At 37.7% G+C, this 19,024-nt stretch overlaps 1 protein-coding gene across 4 annotated transcripts in view; it reads right to left on the minus strand.

Annotated features, from left to right (window-relative positions):
* Window positions 1-19,024, minus strand: part of NBAS (NBAS subunit of NRZ tethering complex) — a 313,374-nt gene that overhangs the window by 142,473 nt on the left and 151,877 nt on the right. For all 4 annotated transcript variants that reach the window (XM_032430100.1, XM_032430102.1, XM_032430101.1 and 1 more), the window contains 5 exons: window positions 17,363-17,475; window positions 10,362-10,475; window positions 4,904-5,017; window positions 2,398-2,555; window positions 1,558-1,647 (listed from right to left, as the gene is read on the minus strand). In XM_032430100.1, the coding sequence (XP_032285991.1) occupies window positions 1,558-1,647; window positions 2,398-2,555; window positions 4,904-5,017; window positions 10,362-10,475; window positions 17,363-17,475 (589 nt within the window). The remainder of the gene's footprint in view (window positions 1-1,557; window positions 1,648-2,397; window positions 2,556-4,903; window positions 5,018-10,361; window positions 10,476-17,362; window positions 17,476-19,024) is intronic.

Consider the following 19,024-nt stretch of genomic DNA (forward strand, 5'->3'; position numbering starts at 1 on the left):
GTATATTCAATATGTTTGTCAAAGTGAATTTTAATATAAAAGAATGAATTACGGAAATGGCATAGACATACGTATTCCACTATGCGCAAAAACTAAGTATCTCTGCAGTAACTCCATTAACAGATTCCACAACTGAAGCTTTGTGTCAGACTTCCAGAAGTAACGATATAGTACACAACCACAAATGAGTTTGGCAAAATGGATACAGCCAACTAAAAAAGAAAAAAAAAAGACTAGGTGCAGCTCACTCATCACAACAGACATCTCCCCATATGAATGACATTTCACATTTTGAAAGTGAAGTTTATCATTTAAAGGAATCCTGTGGAAAACCAATCTATAAAGAGAATTACCATCTCTTAATTGACCTAATTAGAATATTTATGTTGTTAGAAATAGAGAGAGTGAAGTATCATGGAGAGTGAAATGCCACAGAGCCAATGCTGACCAAAAGGGGGTACGTACTCCCTCCTTTCTCTCCCAGGATGAACTATCCTGAGACATGGACATACTTAAGTGGTTCAGACAAACTTTATTCACAAGAATCTCAATGAGGTGAGGGAAAAGGAGAAAAATCCTATAGAAAATGAGCAAGAGAATTAAACAGGTACCTCACAAAAGAGGTTCTCTCCTGAGCTAATTCCATCTCATTAATAATGAGGAAAATGCAAATCAAGATCATAAATAAATATCACTAAATACTTAACAGGTAAAATTAAAAAAGAAAAAAAAAAAAACTAACAATGCCAAAGTGCTAAATTGGAATAAATGGCAATCCCAAACACTGCTGCTGAAAATGCAATTGGTAAAACCACTTTGGAAAATCATTTGGGGTTACTGATCGAGGTTCCAACTACGGATATCTGCTAACATCCACTTCCAGGGCTGGGGAAGTAGATGCCGGAGACAAAGTTATGACATGTGCATGAGGGACCTGTAAAAGTGATGACACAGCTTCAGTTTTAGCCAAAACCGAACAGACACCAATGCCAATCATCATTGGAATGGATCAACTGTAAAATATGCACACTGCAATTAATTTCTCCACACCAGTAACAATAAATAAAACTGCACTACATAGAAGAGTGTGGATGAATCTCACAAACGATACGGAGCGTAAGCTATTTCTATTACGTACAAAAACAGGTAAAATTAAACTATTAATGGGTGAGGAGTGATGGATATTAAAATTCTTTAAAATTCTTTAAAATAAGAACAAAAGCCACAAAGACCTGGTGTCACGACAGCGGTGATCTCTGGAAGGAGAAAGAAGGGCTAGAAATTAAACTGGGAGAGGGTGTGTGTGGACCTGTGGAAGGTTGGTCATACACTATTTCTCTGGTGGTTTCATGGATACCCTCTTTGTGATAATTTATTGAGCTGAACACTTTTGTGTACTTTTTTTTTTATATGAATGTTGCATTTCACGAAACACACAAAAAAAGCTTAAAAGAAAAACAGTCTCTCCATCCCTGTCCACAGGGCCAGGCGATTCCCAATTCACTCCACTCCTGGCCAGGTTTTAAACTCCCCCCCGCCCCCCCAAGACTAACTCACCTCTTGTTGCACTTTACTAATTAATGGTGAGACACTGATACTCTCCCCTCCTTCTGGATGGATCTGGAAATTCACTTTTTGATAAAGAATCTGGAAAAAGAACATGACACAGTATGAAGGAATTGTGTTTTTAAATTCATCGCACTTCACAATGTAGATTGGAAATTTAAAAATTACTCTTTTGAGGAAAAAATTGCTATTTCATAATGAACACTTTTTTGGGAACAGGCTTACTTCAGGACTTCCTGGACAGCTTCCCAGTTTCAGAACTGGGAACCACTGGTGGAAAAACTGGTATACAACATATTGAATGACAAGGACATGAAAATGAGAATTCCAGAATCTCTTCCTATATTCTTATATCCTGCATTGATCCCTTCCTATATTTTTGCAACAAGAGCATTAATCCACCCTCAGGCTGATTTATCCTCTGAATTTGAGGAAATTCAGCATCTCCTCAACCAAAACTCTTTCCTCTGCCATTTCCAAAGGGCCTCTAAGGGATGGTGTCACCCCTGGTTTTAATTCCTATGGTTTCAAATATACTTTACATGATCATTTCTTATGTTTTACTCTTGACAACACTAACTTTCCCCATTATATTCAATTAATATGAATTCCTGTTTTTCTCATACTTGCCTTGTACCCTTCCTTCCTTACCATAACAACACTATTTTATATCCTAATATCTTCAAATCCCTTTCCACATAAGTGACAAGCTATTTTTCTTCCATAAATTAAAATTCTATTATTTTAAAAAATGATCACAGATCTCAGATCCACACACCCAACAAAATACATTTCATACAGTTCGAGATTTACTTTCCTGGGAACACTTACTTCTGTCTGCAGTGAGCTGCTAGCTGCCAAAAGTAGTTCGATGCTGCTAGGAGGGCAGTGTGTCAAAGCAAAAGCCATGAGCTCCTGACGAGTGGCCAAGTCCTGGTAACTTTCTGATTGTCCTAACTGGCTACAAACATCCCAACTCTTAGAATAACCTGCAAAATTGGCAAGCAAAAAAAAACTGATTTTCACAAGAAAAGTCTCCAACCTAACATGAGAAATCCAATGGCTTTCTGCTCAGGTCTTGGGTTACCAAAGCACAATCGTGGTCATTAGTGATACATAACATTTTCATAAGCAGAAATACATAAGGATCTAAAATAGAAAAGAAATATTAGGCTGGTTTATTATGCAGAAAGTTTAGCAATATTCCAGACATGTTTTTCTGATAAACTCTGCTTCATTTTAGAATACCTGACAATAACTACAAATACTCTACTTAGCTTTGACGTTGAGTAAAAAGCTGGATATCTGAATTCGGAAGACTTGAGGGTATGGCCCAACACTGCTATTTAGCACTTGTGTGAGCTTGAGAGAGTTCCAAGTGTCACACTTCTTTTACTACTACAAAGGGACAATAATAACACCTTCCTCATTGAGTTGTTGAAGGATTAAATAACATTTCTATTTAAAAGCACTTTGTAAACGGCAAGGTGTGAGAAAAGAAAAATTATTATAGGCAGCTACATAGAATCATTCACTTTATAGAAGACAGAGATCCAAGGACAGAGCAATGCCTACAGTCAGCCCTGGCTCCCAGCAGAGATCTTTGTCCTCCACAATTTTATACTCCAGATTCTTAAAATTTATTTTTATGTGTAGTTGAAGGAGTTCTAGTGTGAAAGGGTTTTGTTTGTTTTTTCTAAGTACTAAGTTCTAGTTTGAAAGGGTTTTTTTTTCCTAAATACAAAGGCCTTGGTCCAGAATAATTTCTCTAAATATGTAAAGTAAAAATCCAGGCACTACCCTTATGGGAATAAAATTCTTACAAAGCTCTCTAAATAATTTTAGAGTAATTCACTGTTTTTTCAAAAACATAATTATTCTGAACTTAATGTTACAAAGCCAATATCGGTTAATATTAAAATTGGCTTATTAGTTAACATTAACTAATACTAATTAATTAATATTAACATTAATTAGCTAATACTAATTAGTTAATATTAATACCAACTGGTTAATATTAACATAGTATTACAGAATGTAGCTCTTTTATGAAATTGATTTTCTAATGCTGAAGTTATAAAGCATTGAGTTTTTCCCCCAGAGCTTTAAACATTTTCATAGATGTCCTGACAAAGATCCTCTCCCTGACCAAATACTGGTCGGGCTCCTCTGAAGCCTCTGCACATCTAGGCCCGCCCCTTGGCCCACGCTGGCTGAGCCTGCACAGTCCAGTGTTGGCAATAATCCTACAAAGTCCACTTACAGAGAATCTTCCACCCTTGATAACTGATAACTGTTGATATCTGATCAAATTCCTCCTCCCTCATCCTCGCAATCTGAACACCCAGGCCTGCCTTCAGCAAGAATCCTGTTAAGTCAGGTCAGCAAGAACCCACTAAACTTGATGTCTCATAGAATTTTCCATCCACCGACCCCTCACCATGCTCCTTGGCTTTAATCCCCAGCTGTCTTTTCTGTATTAGGAGTTAAGTCTGATCTCTCTCGCCTATTGCAATAGTTTTAACATCTACTGCAAAAGCCCTGAATAAAGTCTTCCTTACGATTTTTAAGAAATGTCAGAATAATATTTTTCTTTAACAGTTTTCTAAAACTCCTAAATGCACAGCTCCATGAGTTATCATGAGGTGAAGCCCTACATTTTTAACCGCTCGCTATGAAAGCACAGACAGTAGGTAAAAAGATTGCTTGGGCTTTCATATATTCAGACACAGCTCCAGAAAGCAGATCATTTAGTACAGAGTCTATGATAAGGCAACATCACTTCCTACCCCACAGGGTAATATGTTCTTTCACAGTGAGATTATGCCACAAAAAAATCTGATCTTCCAGAGACCTGACTTTGAATTTCCAAATAGAAAATTTTAGGATTGCAAACTGCTTCCTATTTTCTCAACATCAGTTTGAAAAGCACTATGCTATCCCTTTAAAAACAATTAAAAACTAGAAATATTAACTACTCACAAATTATAGATACTTCAAAATGTTTAAATTTTCTTTTATATAACAAATACATGAAAAGGCATTAAAATATTTTATATAAAATTGTTCTTAAAATAATGAGCATATTTTTAATAGGCAATAGAAAGCAACCAAAATCTCAGCTAAAATGTAACCCCTAAGCCTATTAAAGTACTTATATTAATATATAAGCACATGGTCTACATACTAATCAGGGCTCATAAAATGTTTCTCATGTCTTTTGAAGAAAATGTGGCTGGCTTCCCAACCAAGCCAATTGATTTGAGAACAGATCTTTTCCATTATTCATCATGTAAAAAGGACCTGAGCCAAGTGTTAAGTAATTTGTCTATTTCACCTGTGGCCATCAGCTCCTGACAATGCACACTGGCTGCTTTGTAGTCATGGAAACGAAGTGCTTGCTCTACTAGAAGGATCAGAACCTGTCCACGCCTTTCTTCTGGGTCTTCACCTGTAAACACATGCAAATGACTTAATGATTATGGTAGCATCAACTGATAAAAGAGCTCATTAACATTGTGTTTCAAATTAATTAAAAAATAAAAGGTAGAGATTAGCCTGATTATTGAAAAAGATTATAGGACAAATGTCACAGCAATTTTGACCTTCCAATCTATTAATCCTGGAATTAGCTTTCAGTCTCCTAAGAGATCAATGACTAGTATCAGCCCCAGACCAACCATCCCAACCTAAGTGAGTAGAGAAAAAGTTTTCCTCCCAACAAGAACTTTAAACTTTTTGCTATTTCTTTTATATTTTGCCCTTTGAATGTTGTTTCTAATTATAATTAATAAATGACAAATACAAGGTGGGGGGAGACTTAAACACACAGTAAACTGGATAGAATTTTATAGTTTCTCTAACAGTACTACCTTTTATTTATCATAGTAAGCATCTAGACTCTAAGAACACATACCAAAATTCAGTTTATGTTAACACAAAGATCTCAATTTTCTCAGGAAGATTCTTGGAAGTCAACTTAGATGTTATGTCCTTCTCTGACATCTCTACACAAGAATTCTTCACAAGAAACACGTGGTTTAGGTGCCCCTCCTACATGTTCCTTTACTTTTCATTCTGTGAATACCAATTTATTGAGATTATCATCTTAAAAATCTGTATCTTCTATCACAATTTAAGCTCTCTGAAGACAGGGATTCTTTCCTTGTTAAACTCTCAGTACCTGGCACCAAGTCATACATGTAACTGGGGCTCAAAAAAATATATCCTCAATGAAATGAGTACAGATTCTATCCAGAATGTAATTTTCCATTATAAGACAAATAATTCAAAGTTACAACATAAACACAATATGTATACTTAGACTAAAAAAAAAGTAAAACATATTTTATATTTCAATGAGGTAATGAAACCTCATTATTTTCAATATTTCGAAAAAGAAAAAAAAAAAAAGAAATTACCCAATGGCCCCTGCATTGTTAGGCTACAATGTGATTTGTAAGAAAAAAATAAACATATCACAGAAGGGTCTGAATCAAAGTTTTAAAATATGTCACCATTAATCTCCATCCTGTGCTGCATAGGTTTAAATAAAATCCACATATTGGCCTAAGCTAATCAAAAAAGATTAAAAAAAAAAAACGATAAAACACTACGATTCATAATATTATTTTAGAATAACACCCATGTTCTGTAACGCTCACATATAACACTGGAAATAGAATATGTAAAAAGTTTCTCAATAATAAATGCACATATCACACTTAATATAAAACCTATTTCCTTGAAATTTCTGCATTTATTCAGAGTATCTAAATCAAAAACGAAAAGGTCCAGGGGTGATTCTTTTTTTTATAAGACAACTTGAATAGGTTGCAAAGATATTTTGCAGATATAATAAAATCCCCTAATTAGCTGACTTTAAGTAACGGGTCCATTGATTACCATCATCCAACAACCAAAAAAGAAAAGGTGGAAACAAAGAGTTAAGAGTAAAGGATTCAAAGTGAGAAACTTCTTAACTGTGAAATCTTCAGTAAATTAACTTCTTTATTCCTATCTCCTCACATTCTAAATAAGAGTCATACCTCTGCTATAAAGGACACAGGAAGAAGTAACTTAGATAAGTATAAAAGCATAAAATGAGAATTATTGTTGTTAATGTAAACTTTTATATGAAGATGGGTTAAACAGTCACCTTGGAGTCCAAAGTTCAAATATTGAACTACTTTTAATTCTAGAAAGTTCCAATCTGAACAAGTGGGGAAAGGGGGAAACATAACCAAAAATAGCCTAAAAGAATGATCTAGAAAAATACTACAAATGAGGGCGCCTGGGTGGCTCAGTTGGTTAAGCGACTGCCTTCGGCTCAGGTCATGATCCTGGAGTCCCTGGATCGAGTCCTGCATCGGGCTCCCTGCTCGGCGGGGAGTCTGCTTCTCCCTCTGACCCTCCCCCCTCTCATGTGCTTTCTCTCTCATTCTCTCTCTCTCAAATAAAGAAATAAAAAAAAAAAAAGAAAAAAAAAGAAAAATACTACAAATGAAACAAAACAAAACAAATTCTTAACAGTCAAGAGTACGGCCTGGCAAGACATCTATTAAAGAAAATGACTCAGATATTTAGTCTGTAAAGGAGAAGATTAATGGTGGCATAACAAGGCTTTGAGTATATGAAATATAATTTAAGCTATGTCCATAAATTCTCTGACACTCCTTTCTAAAGATGGAGCTTGCTGCCCCTCCCCTTGATGGGAGCTGGGTAGTGATTTACTTCTAACAGAATATGATGGACATGATGATGTGTGACTTCCAAGACTAGATCATAAAGGACCTTACAGCTTCCTCCCCACTCTTTCATGGATCAACTGCTTTAGGGCAACTAGGTATCATGTTAACAAAACATTTAAGAAACCCTATGGAGAGGTCCATGTGGCAAGGAACTAAGGCCTCTTACCAGCCAGGAAGACACTGGCGTCTCCTCCAACTGCCCCATGAGTAAGCCAGCTCAGAAGCAGATCATCCAGGCCCAGTCAAGCCTTCAGGTCGAGCCCATATATACTTCCCTTAAACTCGGGAGGGCCCATGTAACTGCCTCATGACACGATGACAATGAAACTGCCCAAATTCCAAGGCCTAGATTAGAAAACCCCGTAAAGCTTCTGCTGGTTCTTCTCAGAACACGGACTCTGGGAGCCTTCAGCCCCCATGTAAGAATCGCGGTACTCTGCAGCCCCCATATGAAAAGACCACAAGGAGAAACCATACAAAGAAGAGATTCAGCCCTGGCTATTCTATCCCCCAGCTATTTAAGTCTTTCCAGACCAGGTGCCAGATATGTAAGTAAAGCAACCTTTGAGATGAGCCAATCTATCCCTAGACATTATCTGGGTGCAATTTCATAGAAGATTCTGAACTGCCTGGCTGAGCCCAGTCAATCTCCAAGAACTGAGGGAGACAAAAATTAAATGATTTTGTTTTAAAGTCACTAAAGCTTCGGAGTGGTTTATAAAGCAGCAGTAGATAACCAGAACACCCTAAAAGCCTCAGATAAATGTCACCAGCCTTGCGATCCCCTTCTTAATACCCTCCTTGCCAGGCAAAAATATTAGCATTGCCCTTCTTCCAAGCTCTCTAGTATCTGTATGCAGAAGCCAGGTACACATCCTGTCCTGTGCTGCAGCGTAATTACCTGCTTCCTGAGCCCTCTAAGATTCTCAGTTCCCAGAGGGAAGAAGCTGTGTGTACCAGATCCTTGTATCTCAAGTACCCAGCACAGGGATACTCCCTCACCTGTCTCTGCTTCCATTTCTTCATCTGTAAAATGCAGCTAACAAGAGGCTATTGTACATCACGAAAGAGCGAATATGTAAAAAGAGTAGAGAAGGGGACTGAGAGGTTGTTAATCCCATTAAAAATTCCTACAATTTACCAAGATCACGGGTATTCCTGTTTCCATGTCAACATAACAGAGGACAAAAATGGAAATTGGTCTTCGCAGGTACATAAAAAATGCTGACAGCATCCCTGAGCTGCTTCATTAGTTTCTGCGAAATTTCATTATGAAAGTTTTCCCTGATGATCAGAGCGCTTCAAAGTTTACAAGGTGCTTTTATAGGCATTAACTCGTTCGGGGGTCTTGGAAACATGGAGGATGAAACCAGGGAGTGTCATTCCCATCTTCCAGAGACAGAAACTGGAGCTAAAGTCGCTTTGCAAGTGTATGGGACAGTCAGGACTGAAGCAGCCTTCTGACCTACATCCAATCTCTCCCCTGTCATCCAAGATGCCTTAGGATGGGTGACGGGTTCCAAAGCTGCAATGGACCCACAGGTAAAGATGATAATGCTCTGCTTTTGGACAACTGACAAAGGAAAATGTACTAAAACTATAGACCTTCAGAATGAGTCATCTATATTGAGATTTAAAAACATTAGTAATGGGTGATGGACACTGGGGAGGGTATGTGTTCTGGTAAGCGCTGTGAATTGTGCAAGACTGTTGAATCTCAGATCTGTACCTCTGAAACAAATAATGCAATATATGTTAAGAAAGAAAAAAAGAAGAAGAAGAATGTAGCAGGAGGGGAAGAATGAAGGGGGGGAAATCGGAGGGGGAGAAGAACCATGAGAGACGATGGACTCTGAAAAACAAACTGAGGGTTCTAGAGGGGAGGGGGTTGGGAGGATGGGTTAGCCTGGTGATGGGTATTGAGGAGGGCACGTTCTGCATGGAGCACTGGGTGTTATGCACAAACAATGAATCATGGAACACTATATCTAAAACTAATGATGTAATGTATGGGGATTAACATAACAATAAAAAAAAATTAAAAAAAAAAAAAACATTAGTAAATGTATGCCCCTAATACACTAAATATATATGTTTTTTAGAGTTCAAAATGTAAACAGAAATCCTGTTTACTTTTAAGTCTATAATATGTGGTTTGGACAAGTCTAACTTCAAACCACAGCTTATAAAATATTTGGCCAACAACTTTTTTTTTTTTTTTAAAGATTTTATTTATTTGAGACAGACACACAGAGAGAGAGAGAAGCACAAGCGGGGGTGGTCAGAGGGAGAGGGAGAAGCAGACCCCCCACTGAGCAGGGAGCCCTTTGCAGGACCTGGGATCATGACCTGAGCCGAAGGCAGACGATTAACCAACTGAGCCACCCAGGCGCCCCTGGCCAACAACTGTTCTTGTAGGGATAAGTGCAAGTCAAAAATACAAAAGAAAACTATTAAGAGACTCTGGTAAGCAGAACAGTGCGGTTAAAGAAGCATGAAAGGTAGAGTCAGAAAGACTTTCCTTGGAAGCCAGGGTCTGCTATTTAACCCTGCTGAGCAAGATATTGGACTTCTCTGAACCTCAATTTCCCTTGTAAAATGAGAAAAATACCATCATCATTACCATGTAATAGAAGATGAAGCACGATCACCTATGTGAAAACCACACCAAATAGTAAATGCACAAATTCTTCTAAGAAATTGCTCGAATTCAAAAATATCATACCAAATTTGGACACTGAAGGTGAACGGCAGGGCTGACTTTTCTTAAGCTTTCTGGTTACAAACACTCATCCCAGCTTCTACTCCTGACCTCACAGCCACCTGCTAGCACCCTGAATGAGCCTGTCCTTGTTTAAAGGACAGACAGACCAGCAGCTCAGTATGGGGACACATTTCTCTAACATGCCGATCTTTGCAGAAAAGATAAATCCTTGCTCAAGAGCAGCATTCTGACACCTGCAAGCACATATTCTGACATTTGCCCAGGATGATGTCAAGAATGACATGGAAACCTTACTCTGCAATTCAGCATTCAAAACTTACCTGCTACTCTCAGCAACTCGGCAAGGCCCAGAAGCTTGGCGGACTGTTTGTAGCATGTGGGGGACTGGCAGATACACTCCTTGATGAAGCTGATCCGATCAGAGCACAATCGCACTATGAAAGAAACACGAAAGACTCATAACCAGGGACATCACCAAAGAGTGTCACGATGGTGTAAGCAAACACAATAAAAACTCTTAGCCTCCAGATCAAAAAGAATTTAGAAAGACACAATTATCTTTTAAAAATTAAAATCATTGTTGCTTCTGAATACTGTACAGCTAGGATCCTTTGTTACCAACCTCCTGAAACAGCAAATGCACTGGCATTCGGAAGCTAAGAAAAAGCGTCACCTTTTCAAGTGCCATGTGAGGCCTTAGGAAAAATTTTAAAGAACTTAGTATTTGTCTTTGAAAACTTCACATACTTCCTATTACACCAGAGGCCCCAATCATTTTAGCCCCCTACCCCAAAACCCATTCCATGTTCCAAACATGCATTTTCTACCTCTACCTCAACACCCCAATTTAAAGGGTAGGAATCTTCAAACTGCTCACTGTTCCAATTGATTACCCTTTCTCCAAACAGGTCCAATCTTCTCACTTATGCCAGATATTAGGAAAATAAAACATGTCCGATCAAACCAATTCACATTATGAGGTAATTAAGGACACTTAAAGGGAGAAAAAAACTTCAGTAAAGATTATTCTATATATGCTAGGAAGAAATGGTTATTTATTTAAGGGAGAGGGATCAAGATATAAGAAGCATGGCACTACCTGGACGGCTGGGGCCCCATAAATACAACAGTAGCAACTATAACGAGAGCAGCTGACGTTACATGAATGGCCTACGTCCCAGTCACTGCTGCAGGGGATTTACATATATTAACCCTACAAGGCAGAAGTTGACAAGGCAGGTGCTATCATCTTCAGAAAAAGAAGTACGGAAAGGTCACTGAAAAAGTGATGGAACCAGAACTCAACCCAGCCCCTTAAGTGTTTTTCAAGCCTTCATTCCTTTATCCATCCCCAAATCCATGGCTATCTCCCACACATTCTGTGTTCTTCCCCAGAACTTCTTATAGGTGGCAGAGAGCCCAGGGGTTGGGGAGGTAAAGGAGAGAGGTGGTGGTTTTTCTTTGGAATGGGCTCTTTTAGGTTTTCATTATGATTTAATTTCAAACTTACAGAATGGTCGCCAGATGGTACAAAGAACTCTTTGCCAAGAATAATCAATCGTTAATAATTTGTTCCATTTATACTTGCTCATGTACCATCATACATGGGAGCCCCCCCACACACACATATATACACACACAAGTACACGTGCACACACATACACACATGTCTGTTTTCTCTGAACCATTCAAGACTAAGTTGCATATATCCTGTCCTTTTATTCCTAAACACTTCAGTGTGCCCTGGGTTACTTTAAGATGGCTATTTATACATCTGCTAGTACAGTCATCCTTTGTGGCTTTCCTATAAAACATAAAGTAGATGCAGACTTCAATTACTTAGTTTACCATCATGACAGCCAACATCTACATTTGAGTCTAACTTTGGTACACTGTATTATTGTTCCCTGTATCCACTGTAATTATTCATACCCCAAATACCCACTCAACTAACACTGGGCTTGGCTGTGTGATTTCTTGGGCGATGAAATGTGAGTGGAAGTGACATATGCCACCTCTGAGCCAATGTTTCATGAGAGTCACCGTGGGATCCCATTACTGCTCCTTACCCCTCCCGTGAGAATGCCATCCCATGAGGTGGTGCAGAAATGCCTGGGAGCAAGAAAGCAACTTGCTATCACGTGTCATTGAGGCTTTTGAGATTCCCACATAGCACAGTCTAGCAAAAATTAACTGATATAGAGGGGCGCCTGGATGGCTCAGTCACTAAGCGTCTGCCTTCAGCTCGGGTCGTGATCCCAGGGTCCTGGGATCGAGCCCCGCATCAGGCTCCCTGCCTGCTTCTCCCTCTCCCACTCCCCCTGCTTGTGTTCCCTCTCTCACTGTGTCTCTCTCTGTCAAATAAATAAACAAAATATTAAAAAAAAAAATTAACTGATATAGAATACTTCAAACTTTTCCATAACTTTCCTCAATCAAAAAAATGGGTTTTTTTCCTTCAGTATCTGCTACTGTTTTATGGGGTTTTCTCCTTGTGTGTATTTTAAGAAAATGTGTATTACTACTTCAATATTCCAGATTCAATTACTTGAGAAAGGTACTTTCCTACATGTTTCTAATTTGATTTTCAAAACAACACCCATCATAGATCCCATCGTTACTCCACATATGTAAAAACCTGAGGTTTTCATAGAGGCTTTTATAGCTGTATTTGATGAATGATGGTGCTCGTAGAGAAACTCTAGTTTTAATAACTCTAGTAAGTGGATTTCCTTACTGTCGCCATTCTTTTTCTAGCTCCATAAAATCAAAGTAGAAAACTGAAACCATACATAGCAATGGATCCTCATTTTCTCTGAAGTTCCAAGTTTGGTTCTTTGTCTGATTCTTGCCCTAAGCAAGCCGTAACTACTAATATTTCAAGTACATTAAGTAAATTTGGAGAGTGGGACTCTAATAGAGTGCAGTTGCCATGTTCAAATGTCTTTTTACTTTATTTATTTATCTATGTTTTGAGCCTCTGGACAATCATTATGCCAATTCTCTTTTACTGCTTACTGCAGGACATGCTACATTGTATTTCAAAATGTGATTTCTCAGGTAAATTCAAGCCTTAGATATTATTATATTTCTGTGAAGAAAAGGAGTCTTCAACACCTAAAATTCCTTTTCAAATGGAACTAATAATATGGATATGCATGTATGAATCTTTTAACAATTGGAGATCTCTTATTTTCCTGTGGATCTCACAACTATACATCCAGTGTTTAAAAAAAAATCTGAAACAAAAAATACATTATATGTTAAAAAAAAAAAAAAAGATAGTAGGAAGGGAAAAATGAAGGGGGGGAATCGGAGGGGGAGATGAACCATGAGAGACTATGGACTCTGAGAACAAACTGAGGGTTCTAGAGGGAAGGGGTGTAGGGGGATGGGTTAGCCTGCTGATGGGTATTAAGGAGGGCACGTACTGCATGGAGCACTGGGTGTTATACACAAACAATGAATCAGGGAACACTACATCAAAAACTAATGATGTAATGTATGGTGATTAACATAACATAATAAAATTAAATTTAAAAAATAAATAAAATTAAAAAAAAAACTATAATGCACACAGACACACACATGTAAATGCATAAAGAAGCATGTGCTGATAAGCTACACACATGCCAAACACTCTCATCACCACCTTATATGAGACACAGACAGTGAATCATGCCCAGTAAACCACAGATGCAAAATATCAATTTCGGTCACTCGTGAACGGCATCAAAGGCACACAACAACACAGGCAGTTACTTGTGACACTGCTGAAGTACAAATCTGAATTGTACAGGTGAAGAAGGTGACAATATGCAGCAGTCATGTAGCTGATGAGTGAGAACACCAGAGTTTCCTTCTCGAATCTTTTACTTTCACGCTGCTTCATCAGTAGAGAATGGTCTACTGTTTACAAATGTAAACAATACTGTTTACATTTGTAATGTATACAGTACTACTGTAGGTTTGAATTCTAGGTCCACCTCTGTGCGACCCTAAGCAAGCTGTTTAACCCCCTGAACTTTGATTTCATCATCTGGAAATTGGAAACAATAATAGTCACTGCTTCATAAGCTATTTTTTTTTAAAGATTTTATTTATTTATTTGAGAGAGAGAGAATGAAAGATAGAGAGCACGAGAGGGAAGAGGGTCAGAGGGAGAAGCAGACTCCCTGCTGAGCAGGGAGCCCGATGCGGGACTCGATCCCGGGACTCCAGGATCATGACCTGAGCCGAAGGCAGTTAATTAACCAACTGAGCCACCCAGGCGCCCGCTTCATAAGGTATTTTTGAGAATGAATAAATACCTATAAATATACTGAGAACATAAAAATCACTCAATAAATGTTAGTTTTTACTACTGCTACTGACCTATTCACAGAAATGCTTATGAAGTATGGCACCCTCTCATGTAAAAATTCTCAATGTTTCAAGACACAACTTTCAGGTCCTTCTAGAGAATCTTTTATGATTACCTCCATCTGAGGAAGGTGAAGCTCAAAAAGATGAAGATGCCACAGGGCACACAGCTCAAAGTGGCTGAATCAGAATTTAAACTCATACATGACACTAGTGTGACTCTGTCTTGTCATCAGGGTCAGTCCTTCCAAGTCAGGAAGTGCACCTTATTCCTTTCATCATTTCGGTTTCTGGAACAGGGTAAGAAGCTAACTCAGTGGTTTCTGAATGGAAGGAAAGCAGAGTGGAAAGAGGAGAATGAAGGGAGGAAGAATGAGAAAACACATAAGAGACTCTAATTCCACCACCAGGTAGAAACTAGAACCCCATGAGAAGTAACAAAAATGACAGTTGATGACTAGAGCTCTTGCAAAGTCCCAAGCACCGTGCACACATGGCCTTAACCATTCTAAGGAATTATAGATGGTGCTTCTTAGTATCCCCATTTTGTAGATGAGAAAACTTAAAGAGAAAGCAAGGTCAGATACTTGTCCAGTTACTCAGCAGTAAGTGGCTCCAGGCTGGCTTTACCTGCAATGCTGGGGGGCTGAAAAACTGATTTACTCTATGACAGAAAGAACATGGGGGACAACTGAAACATCCTGAATCTGCTCATGTGAATAGCAAGAATAATTTACACAAAACACAAACATCCAAATTATGGGGAAAGCACACACATGCACACACACACACACCTCTCAGGAGACTCAAACATAAGGAATCATTTTTCATAATTCTGTTCTTGCTTTCTATTAACTCCTTAATTAGAATATAGCTAGTACCACTAGGCTTCCTTGGTGACTAGTAGCAACTCCTGAAGTGTAAGCAAAGGAGGCTTTAAAACAAAGCAAAGTGACAAAATGAACAATGTAAGCTACAAAAACACCTGGACTATAAATGTTTAAATATCCAGTTACTTTGTCCAATGTTCCCGATGAATACAAAAGCAGCTTATACCTAAATTGTACCTGCGGCATAAACACAATAAATAGGATACAAAGGCAATATCCCATCTCCCATCTAGAAGATTTTCTGACATTCATTCTAATAGGAAACTCCAAATCAATATATCAAGCTGGAGAGCTGTCAAGACATGAAAGCAAATGTCTTTCTTAAAACACTCTTCAAAAAAAAAAAATAAAAAAAAACACTCTTCAGTCAGGAAATTTCTCAGAAGTAAGACCAGGATAGCAGGTTTGGTTGCAGATTTTCAAACTCATCAGATGATGTGCAAATACTGTCAGCAAAAATACTGCTAACTGAGCACCACAGAAAATTAAAGCTCTATTTATTATTTCAAGTCAATTGAAATAATTCATTAGCATTTGAGGGACTGCAAGAAAAGGTTTTGTTGTATTACATTAATTTGCCCGGATTGAATAAGTAGCTAAAATACACACATATACACAGAGTCAAAGCTATAATGACTTGGCCTTAGAAGAGATACAAGAAGAGCAAATTTCATAGTGCTCTGGACTCCCCCACCACTGAACACTTAATTGAAAATGTGTTTCAGGGGAGGCAGTTCATGATTTACGGCATTTGAGAAAAAAATGAAAATATTTTTAATAACTCTAATTAATCTTCACAACTTTAAAAAGCTTTGAGCTCAAAAATTACAGGAATGATATTATGAAATAGAATTTTCCAGTAATTTAACAATCTCCTTATATATACTTAAGATGCTACAAGACATGTATAATCATGAAGAAATTATTTCCAAACAATGATATTCAAGGTAACAGTAATACTACCTTGTTCAAGTCTAATAAATTTATCTGATAAGCAGAGCTTTAATTTTTAGTAAAACTACAGTAAAAACCCACATGAAAACATGAGAATATGTCTAATGACTTTTATCTCCTAAGATCCATCTGACTCAAAACCCTCAAAAACACAGGACAAAGACACCGAGAAACCTGTAACAGGACCCCATTGTCCAAAGGTACCAGGAGTTAAAAAAAAAAAAAAAAAGAAGAAGAAGAAGAAGAGGAAGAGAAAGAAGAGGAAGAAGAAGAAGAAGGAGAGAGACAATTCTAGTGAAAATCAAAACCAGAGATGGAAAGAAGTTGGCTACACCTGCGCTACTCCCAATTCCAAACATTTCCCGGGTTAAGAGTGAAGAAAAGAGATTATATGGAAGGCACCAAGCATACTGCTAATAACCAAGCTACCCGCTTCATTTAGGGCACTGAGGTCCAGAGTTCGAGGCAACAGGAAGTCTACCGCCCACTTGTGAGGTAACGTTCAGGACACTGGGAGACACACACTGTCCTTACAGCACAAAGTAGATAATGACACGTTTGGGGTGGTACTTACCGGACTTGTATACTTAAGTAGAAGAACTTGAGCAATGTTAAGATATCCTTAGTAATTAAACTCTAAACAAGAAATTCCTGTCATTCCTTTTAATAAAATAGTATCAACATAATTAAAGAATATTCTGTAGTAAGCATAAAAAAATAAACTATTATCAATATGTACAGCTATTTCTAAATCTATGCAACTGAAACAAAATACAGAAATAAACTGTACATCCAAAACTGATGGAGATCCGAAACTCTAATCCACAATCCCCCATTTGGTTTTATCCAATAAAATTTACTGATATTATTTCTTTTCATGACATAACTGGGAACTTACAAAATAAATTTATGATAAAATGTCAGCTTTATTTTTTCTTTGGGTTTCTACTAAAGGTTTCCTTTGAAAAATGGGGCAGAGAGTCAGATCTACTGCTAATGGATTAAATGACCAAAGGTACTCTTTAATTCAAAAAACTACCAAGGAACTACGCTAGTGATTCAATGCAAAGTAAGTTAATACTAAGTTAATAATGCAACATTAAATAGAAACTCACCTTGCAAAGGCAGGATCTTTACCCCAAATTCTTCAAGATATCCAAGGGCTTGGATAAGATCTAGCTCCTCCTGAATGGCAGCCGGTCTATCAGTTATCAGCTGTAAGCAGCACCTAGGGGAAATAAGATCTGCTTAAAAAAAAAGAAGTAGTAACATATGTTTGGCTAAGTTGCCTTTCTGTATTCAACAACATGAGATCCAACACATATTTATCAAAAGACTCCTACATTCCAGGTATCCTGCTAGATGCTTTCTGCTATCTTACTTAATCCTCATAGCAAGCCTGTATGATAGGCAAATAGCATCACCTGTTTCCTAAGGAAGCCAAAATCAAAGCTCAGAGAGGTGTAGTGATCTGTGCAGGGTTGTACCGATAGTAGGGAATGGTATCACATTACAAAGCAAAATATGTGAACTCTGCCTTCAGAGGTAATAATCATACAGGAAAGGTTTAAAAAGAGAGACAGAATTCAGAAAATTTCCAGTTATTCTTCAGGGAAAGCAAACATCTCGTTTCGGTGACAACTTCGACTCCCAAAGGAAAAACGAATAAGCTGAGACACTGCACAAAGGACATTTTTCTGATCATAAGGAAAGAGTCCGTTGGTAATGCAGTGCTGAGATGAATACAGGAGAAAGTGACTTTACTAATAAGAATCTGTAACACCTACGGAGTATTTTAAGCACATTTAAAAAAATACAAAGTGTACTTGAGAAATCTTTTCATTAACAAACTTACTTTCTGAAAGGTGAATGTGGAGGTATACTGGGACACAGGACTAGAAAGAGGCAGAGATCAGGCCAGGAAGGGCTAATGGTGCTAAAATCATGTATCGTCTGATGAAGATCCCTCGGCCCCAGGATGCATCTGTATGACTCAGTGATGGATGTGAGCCTACCTTACTTGTAAAATTGTAAAATTTAAACGAGATGAGCCCTAACATATACTGCTGATTCAAGTGTAACAAGGGACAGAGCCTACATGCGATATCTACTAAAATTCTACTGCATTACCTTCAAACTCACGAATTCTGAGTTCTAGCAATTTGTACTACAGACAGGCTCGCACATGCCCACATACCCACACATAATTAGGGATGTTCACTACCACAGTGTTTTTAAAATACAACAGAATGAATTTTTATCATGAATTAAATAAATTCTAGAAAGTCAACAATGGAATATTCTACAACCATCAAAAGAAGAATAGATCAAGCCTACATGCCCTCATGAAAAAACCTTCAGTATAGATCGTAAGTGAAAATAATGAGATCCAGAAAGGTATGTATAAGTAGTAAGCACTCATTTGTGACTTAAGAAAGAAGAGGGTAACGTATAAGAAAGTATTTTGGAAGGATTCACAGGAAAATGATTTAAAAAGATAGCTGAGGGATAAAGTTAAGGGAATGGGAATGAAAAGAGAATTATTGTAAATACATATCCTTTTTTGTACTGTTGAATATTTTTATCTTGTGAATGTATTACTTCCTCAATTAAAAAAACTAGTTCATAATAATTTAATCAGTAAGAATGTATGGGCTATTTTCTATATTAAATATAACTGTGAACATTTAAATATACCCAGGCTCACAGATCATCATCAGTCTAGTGTCACCTTATACACATACAACATCTTTTCCAAATTAAGGTGTGTCCTTGTA

The sequence above is a fragment of the Phoca vitulina genome, unplaced genomic scaffold (genome assembly GCF_004348235.1).
Source record: "Phoca vitulina isolate PV1807 unplaced genomic scaffold, GSC_HSeal_1.0 scaffold42, whole genome shotgun sequence".
Classification (NCBI taxonomy): Eukaryota; Metazoa; Chordata; class Mammalia; order Carnivora; family Phocidae; genus Phoca; species Phoca vitulina.